This window comes from Sinohyriopsis cumingii, chromosome 12 (assembly GCF_028554795.1).
Source record: "Sinohyriopsis cumingii isolate HCF-2022 chromosome 12, ASM2855479v2, whole genome shotgun sequence".
NCBI classification, from domain to species: Eukaryota; Metazoa; Mollusca; class Bivalvia; order Unionida; family Unionidae; genus Sinohyriopsis; species Sinohyriopsis cumingii.
Genome location: NC_142972.1, coordinates 111,782,415 through 111,804,254, shown reverse-complemented (window position 1 = coordinate 111,804,254; position 21,840 = coordinate 111,782,415). Strand labels below are relative to the sequence as shown.

Sequence of the window (21,840 nt, the reverse complement as noted above, 5' to 3'; positions counted from 1 at the left end):
CAGGCAAATGATACCCATCAACAGTACCAACATTGACATCAGGAGTATTACTGGCTTGTCAGTCAAACAATAGCCTTAAAAAAGCAAAATATCTGATGATGACTCTAAGAATGTATCGGCATACTGTAGTTAAAATTGAGCACACAAATCATTTTGTTTTACTTAAACATCATCTAAATCTGCTGTTAATGTCTGCCAACAAAGTTAACATTAACAATTAAATAGTAAAATACGTTTTGACTTTCAGTTGTAACATTTAAGTGCAAACTGTAAAATATTCGTGTTTCATGTTTATGTACCAAACTCAAACAAGAAGCAAATAATAGTGATTACAGTTACAAAAGTTGCAAGTGTCCTTGGATCACTATCATATTAAATGAATGGTAACTTAAAAGATTTTTAATTTCTAGCGTGTAATCACTATTAGGCAATATCATGATTAACACAGATTGCATTTTTACTTGCTATTAGTTATGTCCACCTTGAAAGGAGCAAAAAGCTGCATTATTGCTATAGTAATATGAAGTTTACCTTTCCTCAGCTGACTAATACTACCACACTATGTTTTGAACCATTATTGAAGAAAGGAACGGTCTGCACAAACTGATACCTGGTTCTGAGTTGCTTCCGTTTGTAAAGCCCACATCACACGTAAATGAACTCATATCGTAAAGGTCAAAAGGACACGACATTGACGTATAGTTTTCCTCAATCGAGACGTGAGCACTGATCCCAATATACCTTGTTTTGATGTTCGACAGGATTGGAAATATATGATCACTTATACTGACATCTCTATGCAATGCACAGTAAAGAAGGTCTATCAGATGTTATACAAATATTCAGCGTCATACATTGTTTTTGTTTGGTTAGGGTGGTGGAATAGCTAGAACAATTACTATAAGCTGGCGTGTGACGCTGTACTGAGCCCACACCAGAAAAACACAGTATTGACTAATAGTAAAATAATAACATTTATTTGTGAGGATCTTGCTCTGGTTTGATATAATTGCCTTTTGTTCAATGATGCTCTAGCCAAATTTCACTTACTTTTGTTTGCAGTCGAAAGAGGTTCATACGCTACTTGTTTAAATTCAAACAGTACAGCTTTATTTTAAAAAAGGGGAGTTATATTGTTATTGTTATATAACCTATATGGATTATTCAATACACATTAATATAGTTTATTCAATTCTCTATTAGCTGTGATGTAATTTCGATATCACATACAATAATTTGTAGAATATATAGTCTGTGGTAATGATGATTCTGCTGAAGCGAACATCAGACGTTGAACACACATACATACATACATACATACATACATACATACATACATACATACATACATGCATACATACATACGTGCGTGCGTGCGTGCGTGCGTGCGGACGTACGTACGTACGTACATACATACATACATACATACATACGTACATACGTAAACACATTAATGATCTCAAACAAAAATACATGAACATATTTCAGCTCAAAAGAAAATATCATCCCCCACCAAGATGAAATTGCGTTTACCGAACAGTAGATGAATAAGGTATGTGTATGTTAATTATTGTATAAGCTGTGAACTTAAAACTGTAACAAACTTTGATTTATCATACTATAGCTGATAAGGTGAAATAATCATGGTGACATTCGAGAGCCCTATGATACAAATGGGAATTGATAAACATTGGAGTGGTCGATACGGAATCCTACACCCTACTAGATATATTATCAATATACCAGGCATTTAAACATTGAGTGAGATTCAAAGACTACGGAATATATAATTATGAGAAAAGAATAATGCTCATAAAACACACTTGCCAAATGACCGTTACAATGTATTGCGGAATACATAAGTTACGATTCGATCAGACCGAAAATGAGTACGCTTCTGATAATACTAGGATGATTTGCAGTCTTACAAAGTAATATATGTTTTAGCCACATTGGATTAGAACTGATACACTCCAACAGCTGGTTGATATTATACATTCACTAGGGTTTATGTTCCATGGACAAAAATACTTTCATTGCTGTCTTTACTCCCTTTTCTAGCGGTATTGATGTTTTGTATTTAATAAATTGTATTGAATAACTTCTGCAGTGATTTGTCAATAACAAGTAACATTACACTATTAATATCATACAAGTCGTAACACTAATCATCCGGAATCTATGTATTGTACAGCGACTGTTGTGACCATCCATGTTTCAGAGTCACATATTTTGCATTCGTATAATTTAATTTTCATGTGCCTCAAATCACTCAGCTATCTCATAAACTCATTAAATAAACCCACGTCAAAAATTATAAAATCATCCCTAAACAAAACTCAAAATTATTAAAACATTAACTAAACCCAGCTTAAACCTATACTTCATACTTAAACCCACTTCAAAATTATAAAATCACACCTAAACCTACTTGCAAATTATACAATCATTGCATGAATCCACTTAAGTTATAAAATCATCACTAAAAACCAATTAAATTTTATAAAATCATTACATAAATCCACTCTAAAACAATAATGTCATTATATGAACTCACTTAAAAGTTATAATATAATTTCATAACCCCACTTTTAATTTGTAAAATCATTACTTAAGACACTTTTAAAATCATTACATAAGTCCAGTCCAGATTATATAAATATTCACTAAATACACTTTAAATTTATAAAATCATTATATAATCCAACTTAAAGATGATAATATGGCTCCTTCTTTACGGGTTGTCCATGTTATCTATTTTTACAACGCAGAGACACATATATAACAAATCCCTTTCAACAGCCCATTCAAAATAAATCAAATATAACGAACTGGCCAATTTAATTATTCCTAGAGAAAGAAAATGTATTTAAGATATTAACTTTTAAGACATGTTAGTCATACTAATTTGGAACCGATTTGTTGGGACATATTGTAGCTTAATAAAGAGTTGTGTTGATGCATATATTAGTAATGTGTGTAGTTATACAAGGCGCCCTTCTTTTCAAAATCTGATCTGCTTATATTTACCCGGACAATAGTAAAACAAATGTACTCTATTTTATTCGTATTCCATTTTCTCCACAGTTTGAGCTAATATTAATAACATTCAGCGAAGCATTTACTCTAGTTTCATATATTGCATGGCAACATATAAAAAGCACACAAATTTAGTTGTTGAACGAGTACAAATTTGACGTTTGAAATAGAAAGATATATCAGATGATATATTTGTAGGATACATAAGTTCTTGTCAAGACATATGTAATAATTGTAGTAATAGTTGATGATGTAGAATTAGCAGTAATGACGAGCTTCATTCTGTTCTGAATGTGTATGCTCTAGTAACAACAGCATCTGTAGCAGTTGTGGTATAAGTAATCATAACAGTGTAACAAGTAGTAGACATGTTTACTTTTAACAACTACCGCAGCAATCGTCACACTCATAATCACAATGCGTTGTCTCAATCTTGTTGCATTTGTTGCTAGTTTAAAAGCATGAATCTTCAAGTAGCAAGAACAGTGATCATTTGTACTAGTTGTAGTAGCAGATTAATCAGAGTAAGAAGTATAGACATATATTGTTTACAAACAACGCTAAAATCAAACTAAAATCATCTTAAATTTAAAGATTATCAACAACTTATCCTTTAGTGACAAATACTTACTTAAACTATTATAGGTTGTAGATGATTAATTACTATATTAATTATTGAAGTTTACCTTTACTCAACTCCAGTTTATTTTGCCTATTTGCGTAGAAGATTATAACGGGGGAAAAACCCTTCACGATTAGTTTACATCATTGAAGACGTGACATTGTGTATAAATAACTGGACCACAGGCATCAATCTACCTTGTTTCATGTTATTCATAAATTAATCATGTACGGATTACTAAGTTAGAAAAAGTACAAGCTTATCTGCATTATCAAAAAGCCAAATATACTAAGCTAAATATTCGTTTTGTCGAGCTAATATTTGGCGTGTTGTGTGTGGGTGTGGGTGTGGGTGGGTACGTGTTTGTGCGTGTGTGTGGGGTGGGGTGGGATTCAGGATTTAAGCTTAGCTTTACAAATTGCTCAGTCATTCACAAAGATGTCTGAATGTGGCAGTCTATAGTGATGTTTAACACTGCTGCATCATGCCGCAGACATGTAACATGATGTTCCACCCATTTACATTATCCCGACACGGCGCCAAGCGAGGCAGCTGTTAGTACCATTTATAAAAGTGTATGGTATGTATGTATGTATGTATGTATGTATGTATGTATGTATTTGTGGTCGCAATTCATGGATTTTCATATACCCAAATAAGTCAATGAAATATCCGTTACAGCTCAGTTGACACCAGATGCTTCCCCTTTTTGTAAGGCATGAACCATTGTGAAAAGACAGAAGTCGTAGTACCTTAATAAGTTCCACATAACACAAAATATCTAAGCGAATCATGCCTGATTGCAGGAAGGATTTACAGTTGATGAAAATAACTGCTCATTCACACCGTACGCATAGTTTGGTTATATTGGCTATGTTCATAGCCCGATTATTCTAATTACCCTGCTTAGATGTAGATTATCATTGATCATTCATGTACTGATATAATGTTACTCATTAATTGTTGAATATATATCTAGATTTTGGGAACGTTTGCTTAAAGGAACCGTACAAAATACAACTCTTCAACCAAGATACATCTTATATAATATACATTCAGGACGAAGTGTGAAATTGGGAGATCGAAAGTTAGTGTAATTGCTACCAGGTACGGGCAAGGATAATATAGTATTATTTTCATATGGATGACGCTTTTGAACTTTTGAACTTAGCTAACAGGATGAGATCTTACCATGACGCTTATCAAAGCAACATGGGGTCTGGCCGCTGGTATAACGAAGTAATCAATATGTTACAACTTGAACAACAGCGACAAAATAACAACTTATGACCAAGACGTTTGTTCATTTCTATCAGGTGTTGCCTCAAAACAAAGGTTAAGCTAGATCCGTGTATTTACTTTTAAATGAATCATTTGAATGACGTCGCGGTACTAATTCGAGCGAAAGAAAACTAAACACTGCAATTCGTTTCATTCAAACTTAGAGGGTGTTTCATGGTTGTCCTCTTCCCCGACGATTAGCGTATTCTGCATTGATGATTTTGTGATACTTTGGTGACGAAATTGCTGTCGGTTGATGTATTAACTGTATGTAAATGACAATGATTCCCTACATATCAGTACTTCCACGTATATGAACTTTGAATTTATAGCTTTCACATCTCATTAAATGAAATTCGGAATTTGAAGCTAACGTTTGACATTATTAAATTTGGAAAAAAGCTGTAATGTTTAGTTCCATGGTACAATCGAAATCGCCAGCACAGTTTAATGGGGAACAACTGGCTGCTGCGCTGTGAATCTAATACAATCGTATATGTTCCAAGAATGAAGAAAACTCGTTACCACAAGAAATATAATCTAGGCAGAGTATTCTATAGTTAGAGTATAAAACTGCAATATGATTGAAGATACCTATATATATATATATATATATATATATATATATATATATATATATATATATATATATATATATATATATATATATATATATATTCTCCATGTTTAAGTTTAATATATTTATATTCAATTTCAGTTATATAAATTATAAATAGACTCTCGTAACAAATTACTTTGTCAGATCAATTACTTATAGTAAGGTGAGATTTCCACAGAGGTAAGTTAATGATAATTTTTTGTATGAATCAATCAATGCTAGTTTTACATTACTCAAAACTTTAACAGGTCAATACAGTTCTGTACAGAAAATAAAACACGTGTTTTCCATACATTCTTCAGTTTAATGTCGTCGAGCATTTAGTCGAGCATTTTAAAAACAAGATGGCGGACAAGGTGGATGTAATGTGTTCAAGCTCTGGTAAATTATGGATGCCTGTAAGAGTGAAGAAAAGTGTGTTTTATTCCAGTGTTGAAATTCTGTTGTGTGAATAATTTGACAACAGAATAGTATGTGTACCATAATTTTATATAAACGACGTTTCAAGAAAAGTCAATGAAATTCAATTTTTCTTTCATACTTTTTTCGCGCCATTTTGATGTATCAGGCTATTAAAGGCTGTGCCGTTATCGTGTATTTTCGAATTTTCTGGTTAATCTTATGTGCTGTTGGAGATATGTTGAGAGGCTACATAAATTATGGCTGATGCTACTGTGTTCGTGGATGTTGGAGCACGATGGGTTTGTTTTCCAGTTTGTATGTCTAATGCATCGAATAAACAGTATACTTTATAAATACATGCGTATATATTTTTCATCTTGTGTAATCTGAGTTCACTCACTATTCAGTGAATTTGTATCCTGATTAGTAACCTGTTATATGGATAGTATATGCTCGAGCAGTTCATTACCTGCGTCATTAACTGGGATAAGAGCATCAGCATGTGCTAATGCTAATATAAACACAGAGCAGTTTAAGTAATTATTACCTAGCATGTCCAGCATTGTACATATTATTCTAATTTCCTACAAATTAGGAGTGATTACGTGATAAATGAATATAGTGATAAAACGGATACAAATGATATTCAGGATACCCAAGATTCTGATAGTGATTTACCGAGTGCGTCTCAATTAGAACGCTGTATTTTTGCAGAAATAAGATAATAATATGGCAAATTGGACAAACAGTCATTCAAGCGAGAGTCATCGAGTAGTCCTAACGTAACGTCCCTTCGTCATATTCGTAGTTCTTTCCATGCTATTGGTAGGCTAAGCTATCCAAGTTATCCTTCTGGTCGACTGGTGGAGAGGACATCGCGTTCTGATAGTGCTCCAGTGAACGAAAAAGTAGCAGACGACATATATGCAATATTTCATTTTCTAGAGAGAGATAGTAACACTAGCGAAGTAAAGGCATGAATGTCTAGGTATGGAAACAGAAAGACGAATAGAACAGACAGTTTCAGTTGCTGAAAGAGTCTGCAATAAACTAGTCAGGAAATTGGTCAGTCGAGTTACGTGGATCAGTCAAGAGGTAATATACTAATCGGTGATTGTGGAGTTAATAGTCAAGTTGAGAGAAACCAGCATTCCCATATTTCAATATGAAACATTTATTGATCAGAAACAATTTGTGAAAGATGAAATACACGTCAATTGTACAATTAATACGGAAGAAATGAAGAGAATGAGGAAAACCATCGTTCGTTTGGATGAGATGATACAAAGTAAGGATGAAAAATTTAAAAGACTCGAAATGAGCAATGACAAGACAAGGGAGTCGGAACAGCGTTTGGAATCTGACCTACATGCAATGGCAGATGTGGTAAAGAGCCAGGCAATGATAATCGAAAAGCTACAAGTTGTAAACGAGAAACAAATTGAGACAGTAAGTGCCCAGATGCGTGGAATTCAGCTCCAACTTAAACTTTATGCAGCTGTCTTGCTGTTCTGCAAATATGACCATATCTTCTTGCCCATCTTCAAATACATATGTTACACCAAATACAGTTCCGAATACAAGAGTAATTGCTAGCCATCATCTAGAATCCAGAAATATGATTTTGTCAGATCAACAAGAATATATAAATACCGGTTTAGGTGTTTCCAGGCTACCAACATACAAGATTCGTACTGAAGGTTTGATGCAATCTCCAGTAGCACAAACCCCTAACACTACATCACCTACTGTAAAAAAGAAGAACATTCGAAAAGAAAATTGTTGAGAAAGGAAATCACACTAATGACACTAATCAGAATCAATTATCTGATGCTAGAAATTCTCCACTGAAAAACAATGACATGAATGATGTGAATAATAATAATTCGAAACCAATTCAGGAACCAATCAGTACTATGCCATTCAGTGGAATAAAGCGGAGTTCGAAAACAAAATCTTTGTTTTTATCTCGAATTAAAGCAGACTATGGCCAAGAAGAGCTAAATTACGTAATACGCAGACATGCATACAATCGAGGAGTAAAGATCGCAAATATTATGATTTTTAAAAAGTGGTCAAATATGACTGGTAAAACTTATATCGTTCGTGTCACTGTTCCGGAAAATCTGCTTACCAAATCTTTTCAACATATTTTGGCCGGAATTTGTACTAGCCAGAGAATGGTACTAGAAATGAATGACCCCGTGTCCCTAAATTTTATGTAGAAAGCTTTTGTTTAATTTTTGAATGACTGCTCTAAACATTATAACTTGGATTGCGAAAGGCATTATGACAGGAACGCCCCATATTTGTTCATTACTTCATATGGTATATATTGAATGCATACAAGAGCACTGGCTCTATCCTGAGCAACTGCAATGTTTTCAAAGCATTGACGGAAAATGTACCGCTTTTCGAGACCGGATAACATAAATGATACATGTCCATGGGAAAGAAAGCGTCCCTCTGATTTAGAGGAACTGCAATTTTCTATCGGAAATCATCACCGGTTCGTCCTATGAATAACAACGGGAACGACAGAGTTTATGAAGTTGAAATTAGCCTGCGCGCTATCACTGTTTTTGCTGTGTCTGTAGTTTCCTTCCACAAACGCCTCATTAGATGATTATAAAGAAATAAAGGAAAATGTGGAATAACTTTTGTGATGAATATAGTCAAAAAGGTTTAGTGATTATCTGCAGTGACTTTAATGCGGAGCTACAAAAGTGATTCCAAAAAGTACAAATGGTAAAGGTTACATACTTTAATCCTTTCTTAAAAATAGGCATCTAATGTCAACATGTGATATTTTCCCTTCTGGAATACCAGGATATACATATTGTTCAATTAACGGCAAACACACGTCATTGATTGACAACATTTTGATAGCCCCTTCCAAAATAGATTTAGTCCGTAGTGCCAATATTGAAGATGACCATTATCTCAAAAGAATCAGAAACCAGTTAAACAAGGCAAAATACCAGTACGAACAAGAAAGATTCAATGAGCTGGAAAAAACTGCAGGATGACGGGAAAGTTTACAGGATAATAAGACTTCATAAGAAGGGACAGAGACAAGATATTTCTGAACTAAAAGTAGAAGGAGAAATAATAATGGACCCTGCTTTGATTCGTGACGAGTGGCGTCAACATTTTACAATTTTAGGCACTAAATACCAGATATTCATTTTAACGAATCGTTTGCATCTGAAATTAGAAACAAAATGAAGAATATTGTGGATTCATATATTGATGACGGAGCAGATACGTATATGTGTGAAACCATATTACAGAAAGACACTGAAGAGACTGTACAAGAGCTGAAGAAAAATAAATCATGTGGACATGATAAAATATATGCAGAGCATTTAATATTTTACGGTCAATCGATTATTACTATATTGTGCAAAGTGTATAATAGCATACTTTCCTTGGAAACAGAACCTGACTACAGAGAAGATATGAATAACTTTTGAGATATCTTAATGGTTCCCGTTTTCAAAACGTATTTGTAAAAATATTGTTGAAAACGCTAATTCGTTTTAGTGAAATGGCACAATTCCCTCACCCATAACAACACACACACACACACACACACACGCGCGCGCTCGCTCACACACACACACACATACTGATTTTTCATGTAAAATTGTTTAAATAGAAAAACCAGCATACGGAACATAGTTGAATATATTAATATAAATCGGTTGCATTATATTGATAATATCCCAAACACGTTTGAGTCATTGTTTGTCTGCATGTTTTTTTAGAATAATGCAATGTGTCTAGACCTGCTTGATCAAGTAGAGTATTGTGTTTTCCTTTGATTGCATTAAAGCATGGTAAGGTTACGATGGGCTCTAAAAGCAAAAGTATTGGTCAAATGTAGACACTATTATGTTCAATTTCCAGGTCAGATTATTATCTCATTAGCTATTTATTTCTTGCTGATTTTCTTTCTAGGCAATTCAAATCAATGTATAACTGTAACCTATGTATTGACAATTTATAAATATACTGTTCATTTATAAATGTGGCCAAATCTCTTTTTAAATGGGCCATTTTAAAGTGTGTGGCTAACTAGTAATTTGTTGTTTTATTAAAACACTTCACATCACGACTGTATTTTGTTTTACTACATTTTAGTAGCAGGTCAGTTTGCGCCTGTACACAGTCAACTCGCTTATTAGCCTTTACGGGTCATGTGTTTTTTACATATTTAAATGTGAAATATAAACAAATACTGGCGAAATAATTTTAGTTCTGGTTTTATGTTTTGCCATATTGCATATAGGTACTCAATTGCTACGGTAAGTATTACATAAAGTAGAAGACCAGTATAAATACTTTTCAGCAGCATGTATTCATTTTCTAAGCAATTGGAACCTACTGCCAAAACCACAGCTTACCATATAAATTTTCAAACAGTCCACGTACATCTAGATGACAAGTTGAACGTTGACGACTATACGTAAAATACCCACAAACATATATATATATATATATATATATATATATATATATATATATATATATATATATATATATATATATATATATATATATATATATATATATATATATATTTATATATATAAATAGATAGATAGATAGATAGATATCATATTGAAGTTATGATATGTTTGATGATATATTACAATTATGTAACTTTGTAACAATGATTGAACACATTTTGTGACATGGCATTTTCTCTTAATGTAAATTAATTAAGCAAATAACTAAATATCGACTCAAAAAGTCATATAAATGATACGTGCAACATCTGCAGGCTTGATAAAAGTACCATCAATTTGACATTACATGTAAGAATGCAGACATTCAGGTGGGTTGAAGGAGCGGTCTCAACTGGTTTATATAAATATGGAATTCGCGTGATTCAAATTCACAATGCCATCACAAACGTAAATGACAAAACAAAAAGTACAGTCAATTATTCGCTTTCACACTGTCAACAACAGCAGCAACATCTCAAGTAAATATCAATAAACCTGAATTTGATCGTTTCTTATACGCTTGCGTGATTTTGTCTACAATATGGGATTAGTTTAAGTAAAGACTTAGGAGGTTCATGTTGGCTTGATCTGAAAAAGATACATCTTCATAGTTTGCTTGCTCTTGAATTGTTAGGACCACTTTGGCATGCCAATACGTCAGACAGAGTTCAACATTTCGTAGCAGGGATGACATTAATATCCTGGCTTTTTGAGATGCACTGTACATATTGAGCATGTTCATTTGGTAAATGAATCATAATGTTAACAGAACCTAAGGTCTCATTGGTGTTTATCATGTCTGTAATTTAGTAGTTAATCAGAAACATCAATTTTTTAGAATCGTATCCGAAATAAACAAAGGTTGAAAATGTTTGAGCATTAATGATATTTGTAAGAATGAGTTATAATAAATTTTAAGTTTTTTAAGCACTAAAGTTAGAAATGTGTTACTGAGCATTCTAGCAGTTACAAAACGGCAAATTTGATTTGCAAATAATTCCTATACTCTCTCTCCTTGTCTCTCTCTGTCTCCGTCCTTATCTTTTTCTCTCTTTCTGTTTCTCTCTGTCTGTCTGTCTGTCTGTTTGTCTGTCTGTCGGTATTTATCCGCGATGCATCCGACGCATACTCGGGTTCACCTGGAGCGATCGAGTTACAAACAACCAAAGGTCGAACGTGCCAAAGTTCTCAGTATGGTAACACTCCTCCGCCAACGTCGCATCAAATGTCTGGGCCATGTACGTCAAACGGATAATGGACGGATCCCCAAAAACATTCTTTATTCGAACCTCGCCTCTGGCAAAACGTTGATCGGATCTCCACATCTCCTCTTCAAGGATGTCTGCAAGTGTGACATGAAAGCCCTTGACATTGATGTCAACACCTGGGAAGAGCTCGCTCTAGACAGATTAGGCTGCCGAAATACTCTGATCATTTGTCTGAAATCTGGCGAGAACAAGCTAGGCTTGCAAGTTGACGGAAAACGATCGCAAAGGAAGAAGAATCACCTCCAACTAAGACCTTTTAGTGCAGCAAGGACCGCCACTCCCGTGTTGAACTACATAGCCACAGTAAACGCTGCACAACCACCTATAGGGACATTTCTAACGGGAGCACTTCTAACGTCTCTCGAGACTAACGGATGCCCACACAGACAGACACAGACAGACACACACACACACGTATATATATATATATATATATATATATATATATATATATATATATATATATATATCAAAGCAATCCTATATCCTTTGTGCGGACTTTGTATAGCGCCCAATCTTTAGAAGCTCTAAGCGCTTTACAACACCTATAAGATAAAAAAAACATAATAATATTATAACAAAAACAAACAACTTGAAATAAGAGAAACATTAAAACAGATAAAATATGCTGAGAATATTTCAGGTAGGAAATATTATTAGGTCTTTACGTTTCTTCTTGCAGTCGAAATAAGTAAGTTTTGAGAGCCAACTTGAATGTGATCACCGTGTCTTTGTGTTTAAGTTCAGTAGGCAATTCATTCGACGTTGCTGGACCCTGGTATGCAAAAGAACGCTGACCATATGACTTTGTTTTCATAATGGGAATAATGAGTATACGATTGTCAGAAGGGGAGCGTAAGTATCTTGCTGGTGTGTACACGTGGAACAGGTCATATAGGTATGTTGGACTAGAATCCGACAGTGAAATGTAGGACAGAGAACAAATTTTGTGTTTGATTCTGGATCGAATGGATAACCAATGTAAGTTACAGAGTAGCGGGGAGATGTGCTCTGATGGTGGTACTCTAAGTATGAGTTGAGCCGCTGTGTTGTGAACGTTTTGAAGTTTTTGGAGTAGATATTGAGAGGAACCAGACAGAACTGAGTTACAATAGTCAAGTCTTGAAAGTACTAATGAACACACAAGTGTGTTAGTGGCATCCACTGAAAGATATTTGCGAATAGAGCTGATGCGTCTCAGCTCAAGATATGCAACCTTGCATATGTTTATGACATGTTGGTGCAATGTGAGAGTACTGTCCTGAGTAACAACTAGGTTTCGTACTGATTGTGTAAATTTAATGTTGGTGTTGCCGATATTTATTTTTTGAGGTAAAGGATGTGAATGAGAAAGTCTTTGTGTTGTAATCAGAATGGCATCAGTTTTATCATCATTCATCTGCAGCTTGTTACATGTCATCCATGATTTCACATCAGAAATGCACCTTTCTGCACCTTGGATGGTAGCATCAACTTCAGTTGGGTGGCTAGATATGAATATTTGGATTGTCATCAGCATACAATTGTTGAAACACTGGATGATGATGTATGAGTGTATATAATGAAGAGAACAGGTCCATCAACATATCCCTGTGGAAGACCACAACATAGATCAACTGGGCTGGAATGTATTCCATTTGCACACGGAATTTGTGTCCTGTTGACCAAGTATGACTTGAACTACAGGCTGTATCATGGATATAAAATACATGTGGAGACGTGAAATAGTATATCATGGTCATTGTGTCACATGCTGCAGACAAATCAAGGAGGGTGTGAACTGTAATCTTTCCGTTATCCAAAGCAGAAAGAATGTCAATAACTAATTTTATAAGAGTAATTATAGTACTGTGGCATGGGCGATATGCAGACTGTACATTGCTAAAAGGACTGTTTGAATTCAGAAGAGATACAAGCTGGGATAGAACAACAGTTTCTAAGATTTTTTATATGAATGGGAGATTAGAAACTGGGCGGTAGTTTTTTAAATCATTATGTTCGAGTGTTGGTTTCTTCAGCAGAGGTTTTACAATGGCAGTTTTGAAAAATTACTGAAATTCCCCTGATGAGGGAGAGGTATAATAGCATCACTTAGTGAAGACAATACCGGATCTAAGCAGTCAAACAGCATTGATATTGGAATTGCGTCAAATTCACATGACTGTGGTCCACTCTTCATCAGGATTGTACGTACGAAAACCATAGAGACAGGTTCAAATGCTGCTAATGGTTTGCCGCTTAAATTCTGTATCCCAACTGTATGGTGTCGAGTCAACTGAAACTGTTGTGTCAAGCTTGTCTCTAATAGTTTGTACTTTGTCACGAAAGAAATTTGCAAACATGTCCAGAAGGACGACTGGAGAGAAGGTAGTTGGAAGTGGTGTAGATTTTTTCCTTGACATTAGTTTGTTAGTAATTTTGAAGAGCCCTTTGCAGCTGGAACTTTCTTAGTAGTGTAGTGGGCTGATATCTTTAAATATGGCTGAAATTGTACAACACTTTACATTTTTCATTAGAAATGCAAAACCATTCTTAACTCCTTAAAAGGCAATATCTTGCTTCTGACATACAATAAAGCATGATGGGTAGGAATAACCCACTTGATCATGTTCAGAGATACAAGTTTTGTTTTGTTATTACCAAATGAGTACCATAAATGGTACACCAAACATCCATTCTCAAAATTATGAGCAATATTCAGTGCATTCCCCAAGAATCAGTAGCAGCCCTCGTACCTCCATTATGGTGTGTGGCACCTCAAAAGTAGTTACCTACTATATTATCAAATACCTCATCTATCACAACTCAAATGCAATCAAATCACAATTTTGATCATGGAAATAAATGAAGTTTTCCTTTTTGACACAGTCAACCCTATTTTCTTCATGGGATAACTGTGTCCATTTTACTCCAATATCTAAACAGTTCTTTGTTTAAAGCATAAGATGCAAGTCAACAAAATTTTTGACCAGAGTATGGGATGCAGATATTAAGAATTTGTCAAGACGGATAATATATATTCTTTAAGTCAATGAGACCTTGTAGTTTAAGGTCAAAACCACAAAATCAGTAGGTGTATTCCTTTTCTAAAATATGAGTCATCCACAAACTTTGGTCGAATTAGGTCATATAGTACTTAAAGTACTTTGTTGACGCTGTATTTGGGGATCTTTGCCCCCAAATCATTAGGTGTCTTTAGTCTCAAATGCATGACATCAACAATTTCTGGTTTATAGTAGGTAACAAAGAACAAAAGATATTGTCAGTAAACTATATTTCCCTAAATGGTCAGTGACCCTGACTTCAAAATCAATGTAACAGTATGAAATTTGGAAGATGATTATTGTACCATAACTAAGTGGAATCTTGTTGCAGTCAAGGTGACATGTAACAATAAACTTTAGCGTATAGGCTTGGCCTGCAATAAATAACGGTCTGTGAAAGATGGGATACTCTGTCGCATTGGATAGGGCATGATTGATTTTTAATTAGGACCTGCTGGAATAATGATTAGAGATATTGAAGAGACGATATTAACGTGGGGTTAAGTGGCGGGAAACGCTACATAGAGACAAACCACAGACAATTATGTGCCATATGGATCGTGTGCGTGTGATTTGGAATTTTAATGTAGCTTTCACAATTCTACAGTCATATTGCTACAATTCTGCAGAATGGAAGTTTGTAATGATGTCTAGCACTAGGGTATCATGCCACAGACATGTAGTATGATGCCCCACCCTGTCACATTATAGTAGGCTGACCAGTCCTAACAGTAACCTCTTAATGCTAAGCGCCTAGCAATACAGCTGTTAGAAACATTTTTATAAGTCTTTGATATGACTCTGATGGGGTTCAATCCTTCAAACTCCTACATCTGATTCGGACAATATAACCACTAGGCCACTGGAGCAGTCTGGTGTCATTTGGAAACAAGTGTCCAAAATTAGTTTTTCCTGAAGACTTATTAATAAAAGCGGACCATAGAGAATCATTCAAAGTTAAATGAGGAGTTTGCTTTCATGACAAAATTCAACGTTATATTCTTCCTCAAACGTTTTTGCAGTCCAATTTTGCTGAGGAAGTGGACGCCCCACTCCAAGAAAAAGAGCAAGTATCTTTTATCATCAAATCATTGTCCATGGGATGGGTGTCTGGAAGTGAGGGACACGAATACATTCACTGACAGGAAAGAGAGCGTAACTTGGGAAGCATAAGGGGAAAAGAGCTCTATATGTAAGCCAGTGGGGAAAGAGAACAGACAAGCAAGTTATGGCGGAAGACACAAATGAGGCTGGAGAAAGAGAATAGAAAGAAAGGAATACAGCGACTCTGACCTTTCACAAAATATGAATTTAGAAGGAGACACAAACAGGTTATGCCGGCATGCTGAGCAATGAGTTTACTTTTTAACTCGATTCTATGATCAAATTTGATTTATCGGTATAACATAATGGATAACTGCATTTCTTATAAATTTTGAAATTATATTTCTAAGAGGAAGTATATATAATGCCATGTTCAATTTCACACTTTTTATGTAATTGATTAAATTGTTATTTTTTAAATGTGTGTGTGTGTGTGTGTGTGTGTGTGTGTGTGTGTGTGCTTGTGTTGTCCTGTTCAATATCACTACTCAGATCTCTGGTAATCTATCCATTAATTTTCATATTTGACATTGTTATTTACTCAATCTGGGCAATAACACCACAGTCAACCATCTCCTAGATAACAATAACCAACAAAAGTGCCATGTAACAAGTAGGACATTCTCTGTCAATCAAGTTGTGTCTATTTCATGTCCTATGTGGCATGCTGATCAAAGTGTTTGGTAACCACATACAGTAGGGAGCATAACTTATTCCTAACAACATAAAGAACAAGCAGACTGACATCTGTAGAACAGGTGCACATATATTATCAAATGGTTGTTGTATAGAAACCGTAAGAAGAAATATTAAGGTTGCCATGCATTACTAGAAGGTACAGCTTATATGTATCTAGTCCAGATGTCTCAAACTGATGGCCAATGGAATTATTTCCTGCAGCCCGCAACGACATATGGAATTTGTTGCTGTTGTTGTATGGTTTAATGCCATTTTTCAACGCAAGATAGGCTATACATGGCAACCAGTTTAAATGGTGGAGGAAGAACCTGGAAAACCCCCCAGAATGAACCACAAACCAACTTGAAGCTACCAGCAAGCTTTCTCACTTATCCACACTGGCCGAGCCTGAGACTCTAACCCACACATACATAGGTGAGATGGCTGAGACCCATAACAGTGAGCGTTTTAGACCACTCTGCCACTTTGGGCCCCACGGAATTTGTACAATAATTAATAATGCAATGTTTCCAGTCAGCTAGTTTAATACAAACTGAATTGTTACATCATTAACTTCTTTCCAACATTTCAACTAGCTACTATTTTCTTCATATGAACCACTTTTGACATGTCAAAACTTATTAATCTTTGAATTTCAATAAATGTCGAAACTCATTAATGTTTCAATATAAATGTTTAACTATCCAAGTTATATTTATTCCAAACGTCTGACATAATGTCTTTTTAAGTTCAGCTATGGCAATTATAAAATTAAAATTGTAAAAACAGCTCACTGGTTGAGGTTTTCATGCTCACATTTGTGATTCTAACAAATGCAAGGATGATGCCAATTAATGCAGCAATATACTGATTGAAAACTACCAACACTTAATTATCATGTAAAAAATTCCAATTGCAACTACAGTAGCTTATCACTAGGAAAATATTTCAATATAAATTAAGGAAGAAACTTTTTATTTGTTTTCAAAACAGGTGAATTGGAAGATCCAAACTGCAATTCATAGTGCAGTATGCATTTCAGTTGTTTTCTTGATCTAAGTCTTTTTTCTTCTCTTGCTGGGAGTACACTATGCAAACATAAGAGCAACTCATGAGTAACATCTAATTTTCATGCACAAAATTCATTGTCATATTTCAGAATATTACAACAACAATAATCTCCCAACTATAACAACAAAAACTACTTTTACTACAATACAATCTAGAATGGATTGATGCTTTTCTGAGAAGAATGTCCAGGAATTTAATACAATACCATAAGTAGACTGTCATGTAAAATATATTATTTTTCTAATGATTATACACTGTTTTTGGTCATTTGTAGTTGTTGTTGTGGGGTTTACTGCCATTTTTCAGCGTACCAAAGGCCAGTATTAACGGTGGAAGAAGAACCAGGGAAAACCCTGTACAGAACCACCGACACACGAGAAGCTATTGGCAACTTTCTCACATACCCACATTGGCTGAATCCGAGACTCGAACCAGCACAGACAGAGGTGAGATGGCAGTGATCCATTACGGAGAGCGCTTTAGACTTCTCGGTGCCCTGGGTCAATTTGTAAAGAACATATTAAATAGTAATCTTGTCCGTTATTGTGGGCTTTTACTTTAAGATAATGTAATTTTGTTTGTAAACCTGTTAGAATGGATGTGAATTCAGGACATTGGTATTCCCCTCTGAAAAACATAATCTACCTGCCCTTTTCTTAACAGCTCGCTAATATTTATGTAAATAGACATGACCTTTTTCTGTTCTTTTGTTAAATACAAATTTATGGAAATTCTACTAAGATGACAGCCTATTTCCCAAAAAATGGTTTATTGCAACATAGCTCAAGAAAGTGTGTGTGTGCGTGATTTGGATTTTTAACGTAGCTTTAACAATTTTTCCGTCATGTCGCTACGATGTCTGCTATGTGGCAGTTTATAATGATGTCTAGCGCTGGGGCATCATGCCGCAGACATGTAGCACGATGTCCCACCCAGTCACATTATCCTGACACCGGGCCGACCAGTCCTAACACTAACCTCTTAATGCTGAGCGTCAAGCGAGGCAGCTATTAGTACAATTTTTGTAAGTCGTTGATATGACTCGGCCGGGGATCGAACCCACAATCTCCCGCATCCGAGACGGACGCTCTAACCACTAGACCACCTAAGCGGTAGCTCAAAAAAGAAGGTATATACATCATAAATGTAATGTTGTTTAAATCAAAATTACTATTCCTATCTTAACATTTGTAGTGGAACTGGTCTTTTAGAAGTGTTCAATTATCATTTGAGTAGATTTATTTATTTTAATTACCAGTATTCATTGGAATCACAAAGTTTTCATTGACTTTAGGATAAAGTCACTCTTTAAGGATTATTGTGAATTAATTTAAGGACATATTCTAGGTTGTATCAATTTGAAACAGCATGACCATTTTCAAATTTAATAACATTCACATATCAGAACATGCAAGATTGGAATTTATTTGGAACACCACTGGAATTCATTTGGAACATTACACTTTTGGAATTTACAGGACTATTTGGGATTTAATTCACAATACTGTTAAGTTCCTTTTATTATAAGGAAATAAATGATGTCGACTTTTGCAAAATTTGATGATTTCTTTATCTTTACTTTTACTTAGTTGAAGATCATAGAGTTGTAACAAAACAACATGAAAAGTCTTTTAGTACAATCCTGATGACAATATAATCAACCATGCTTGTGGGGGTTAGTGACTGCAGCATTTTCAAGACAGCCAATGTAACAAGAATATTGGATATACCAATGGCAACATTTACACTTAAAAACAGCTAGGTATCATAACCCTGCTCGTGAAAACCCGATGTTGATAAAGGCATCCATTTAGGAGGAGCAGAGATAACAACACTTTCAACACGTCCATAATGGTGGTCTTACTGTCAGTCAGTTTGCATTGTTTTCATGCGGGACTAACTAGACATCATAAGAACTCTTCTGAGGAATGCCCATCTCAAAATGACTTTCCACTGAAGAGTAGATCAAGAATATCCAAATGACAATTTGGGTCATCAGTTTACAATCATAGTCATTTATGACCAACTAGACATAACAACAAGTCTTTCAGTTAAAACACCATGTTGAATTGACTATTAAATTGGTCACTGTGGTGGCCTGAGTGGCACCATTTTCATTAGACACCTTAAGTTTTTAGTAAAATCCACATGTTAATAAAAAATCCATTTAGCACAAGAAGTGATCACAAAATTCTCAAAATGGCCATTATGATTTCTATATTGGACTGGTGAACAGCATCACAGTCACAAATATATTTGCTATGGAGGTGTAATGATAAAAAAGCTTTTAAGATTGATCAATGCTGTGACAGCTATAATGGAACTCAGATCAGCGCCTTTTCATTTAAGACCAACTAGACATCATGAGAAGTCTTTTAGTTAAAACATTGTATCACCATCCATTGAGAAGTAATAACAAGATTTTCAACTGGACGATACCTGTATGTTAAGACTACTGGTGAAAATTCATATTTTCCTATCGGACGTCTGAACAGCAGCGTCTTCATTTAGGACCAGCTAGACCATGAGATGAATGTGTGTATAAGAAAAGGTTCACTGCCATCCTCAAAGTAGTTTAGGAGATTTGATAACAAATGAGCAGTAACAGACAAATGGATGGATAAAAATGATACATGATAGACAATCATATAACCTCTTCTGTTCTATGACAAGTAAAGCTAATAACAAGTTTTATTAGTGCCTAAAGTAGTGTATACCATGCCTACCCACCCCCTATCACCCATATGTAACTAAGCAGATCTAAACAAAAGTTAAGCACTATATACAAGTTGCCATGTGATCCACTGATTTTCACTGAAGTAAATTAAATCTCCCATTCACTACTGAAAACTGTCCATTCTTTCTTATAATCTTTCTTCAGGTAATTTCCACTATCTGATTTGGAATCACCAATGTTTGATCATCAATGACAGATCTAGATGTGGCCAGCTGGGTAATTTCATGCTTGTTTTGAAGGTGCCGTGTTCATTATTTAGAATGATCATTCAACATTTGTTTAATTTGAATATATGTGTCACACGTCACGAGTTGTTAATGGAAATCACTGAAATATATAATACACAATACCAGTGGACTCCATCATGGCAGACCAATCATGTGACTATGTCATTGCAAATCCGAACGCAAATGTCATGCACCAGACGCATGGTCAAGTCAGGTACAACATATACATGTAGTGGCCAAGTGAGCCAGTAATTATCCTGGATTAAATTAATAATCACAAATATAAGAAAAGTTGTTGTTGTTGGGTTTAATGCTATTTTTCAGACACGATATGTTATACATGGCGGCCAGTATCAATGGTGTTAAAGAACAGCTGAAGGATTTAATGCAATGGATTAAAAGTGTGTGTAATGATGCTTATAATAGTGAGGTGAAAAACAAAAGTGCTTGCAATAAGTCCTTATATCATTAGGCATCTTAATTTCCTTATATATTACAGTTATGATCTAACATCTAATAAGCAAAACAAATTTCATTTGTCTACTCAATGGAGGCCCACACTGAGCCTCAGAATCAGATGGTTCATGGCGACACATATTGATGTATATATATATGGGGGCGCTCAACAATTAATATGTACTTTAGAGAGAGTGATGTATGTAAGGTGAAGTAGTTTGCGTTTCAAACATGCACAATGGATAGAATGTTGGCATACCTATATGCTACAGTAATGTAATGTGGATGATATTTCTTTGGATATTGTACTTTTGGAAATTTGATATGATTTAAGCACACTGCTAACTAAAATGACTGCTACCTTGTGTTAAATATTCTGCCTGTATTAGTCTAAAGTACGCTATACATAGCAGCTAATAAAATAGGGAAAAGGAATTTTGCGAGACTAGAGAATACCAGCTTCTGAAAGTGCAATGAATGAATTACCAAATATATAAAATGTAAAAAAAACTTATCGGCTCTTTTTTATACAATTTACCTCTGAAGTTCAGGAAGTGAAAATGACCAAGTAGAGCTAGCACTCTTTTGAAAGGTGCACATATCAAGTAAGGCCAAGCTGTATACTCTATAACCGATATTACACCCATCAATCATACAGCAAAAAAAAAGGGAATTAAAGGTTCTTTTAATTATATCTTAGATATACAAGGTCTTTTTTAAATAGCCAGTACAACCAGTGAGGAAAGCCGGGAAAATTCTTTTTCTTTAAAATCCTATG

The 21,840-nt window shown here is 34.8% G+C and overlaps 1 protein-coding gene across 1 annotated transcript in view; it reads left to right on the top strand.

Moving 5' to 3' along the window:
- Positions 1-7,211: 7,211 nt before the first annotated feature.
- LOC149787259 (uncharacterized) overlaps positions 7,212-21,840 on the top strand; it is a 45,631-nt gene continuing 31,002 nt past the window's right edge. The window contains exon 1 of the mRNA XM_089976080.1: positions 7,212-7,412. Coding sequence (XP_089832206.1) covers positions 7,212-7,412 — 201 coding nt within the window. The remainder of the gene's footprint in view (positions 7,413-21,840) is intronic.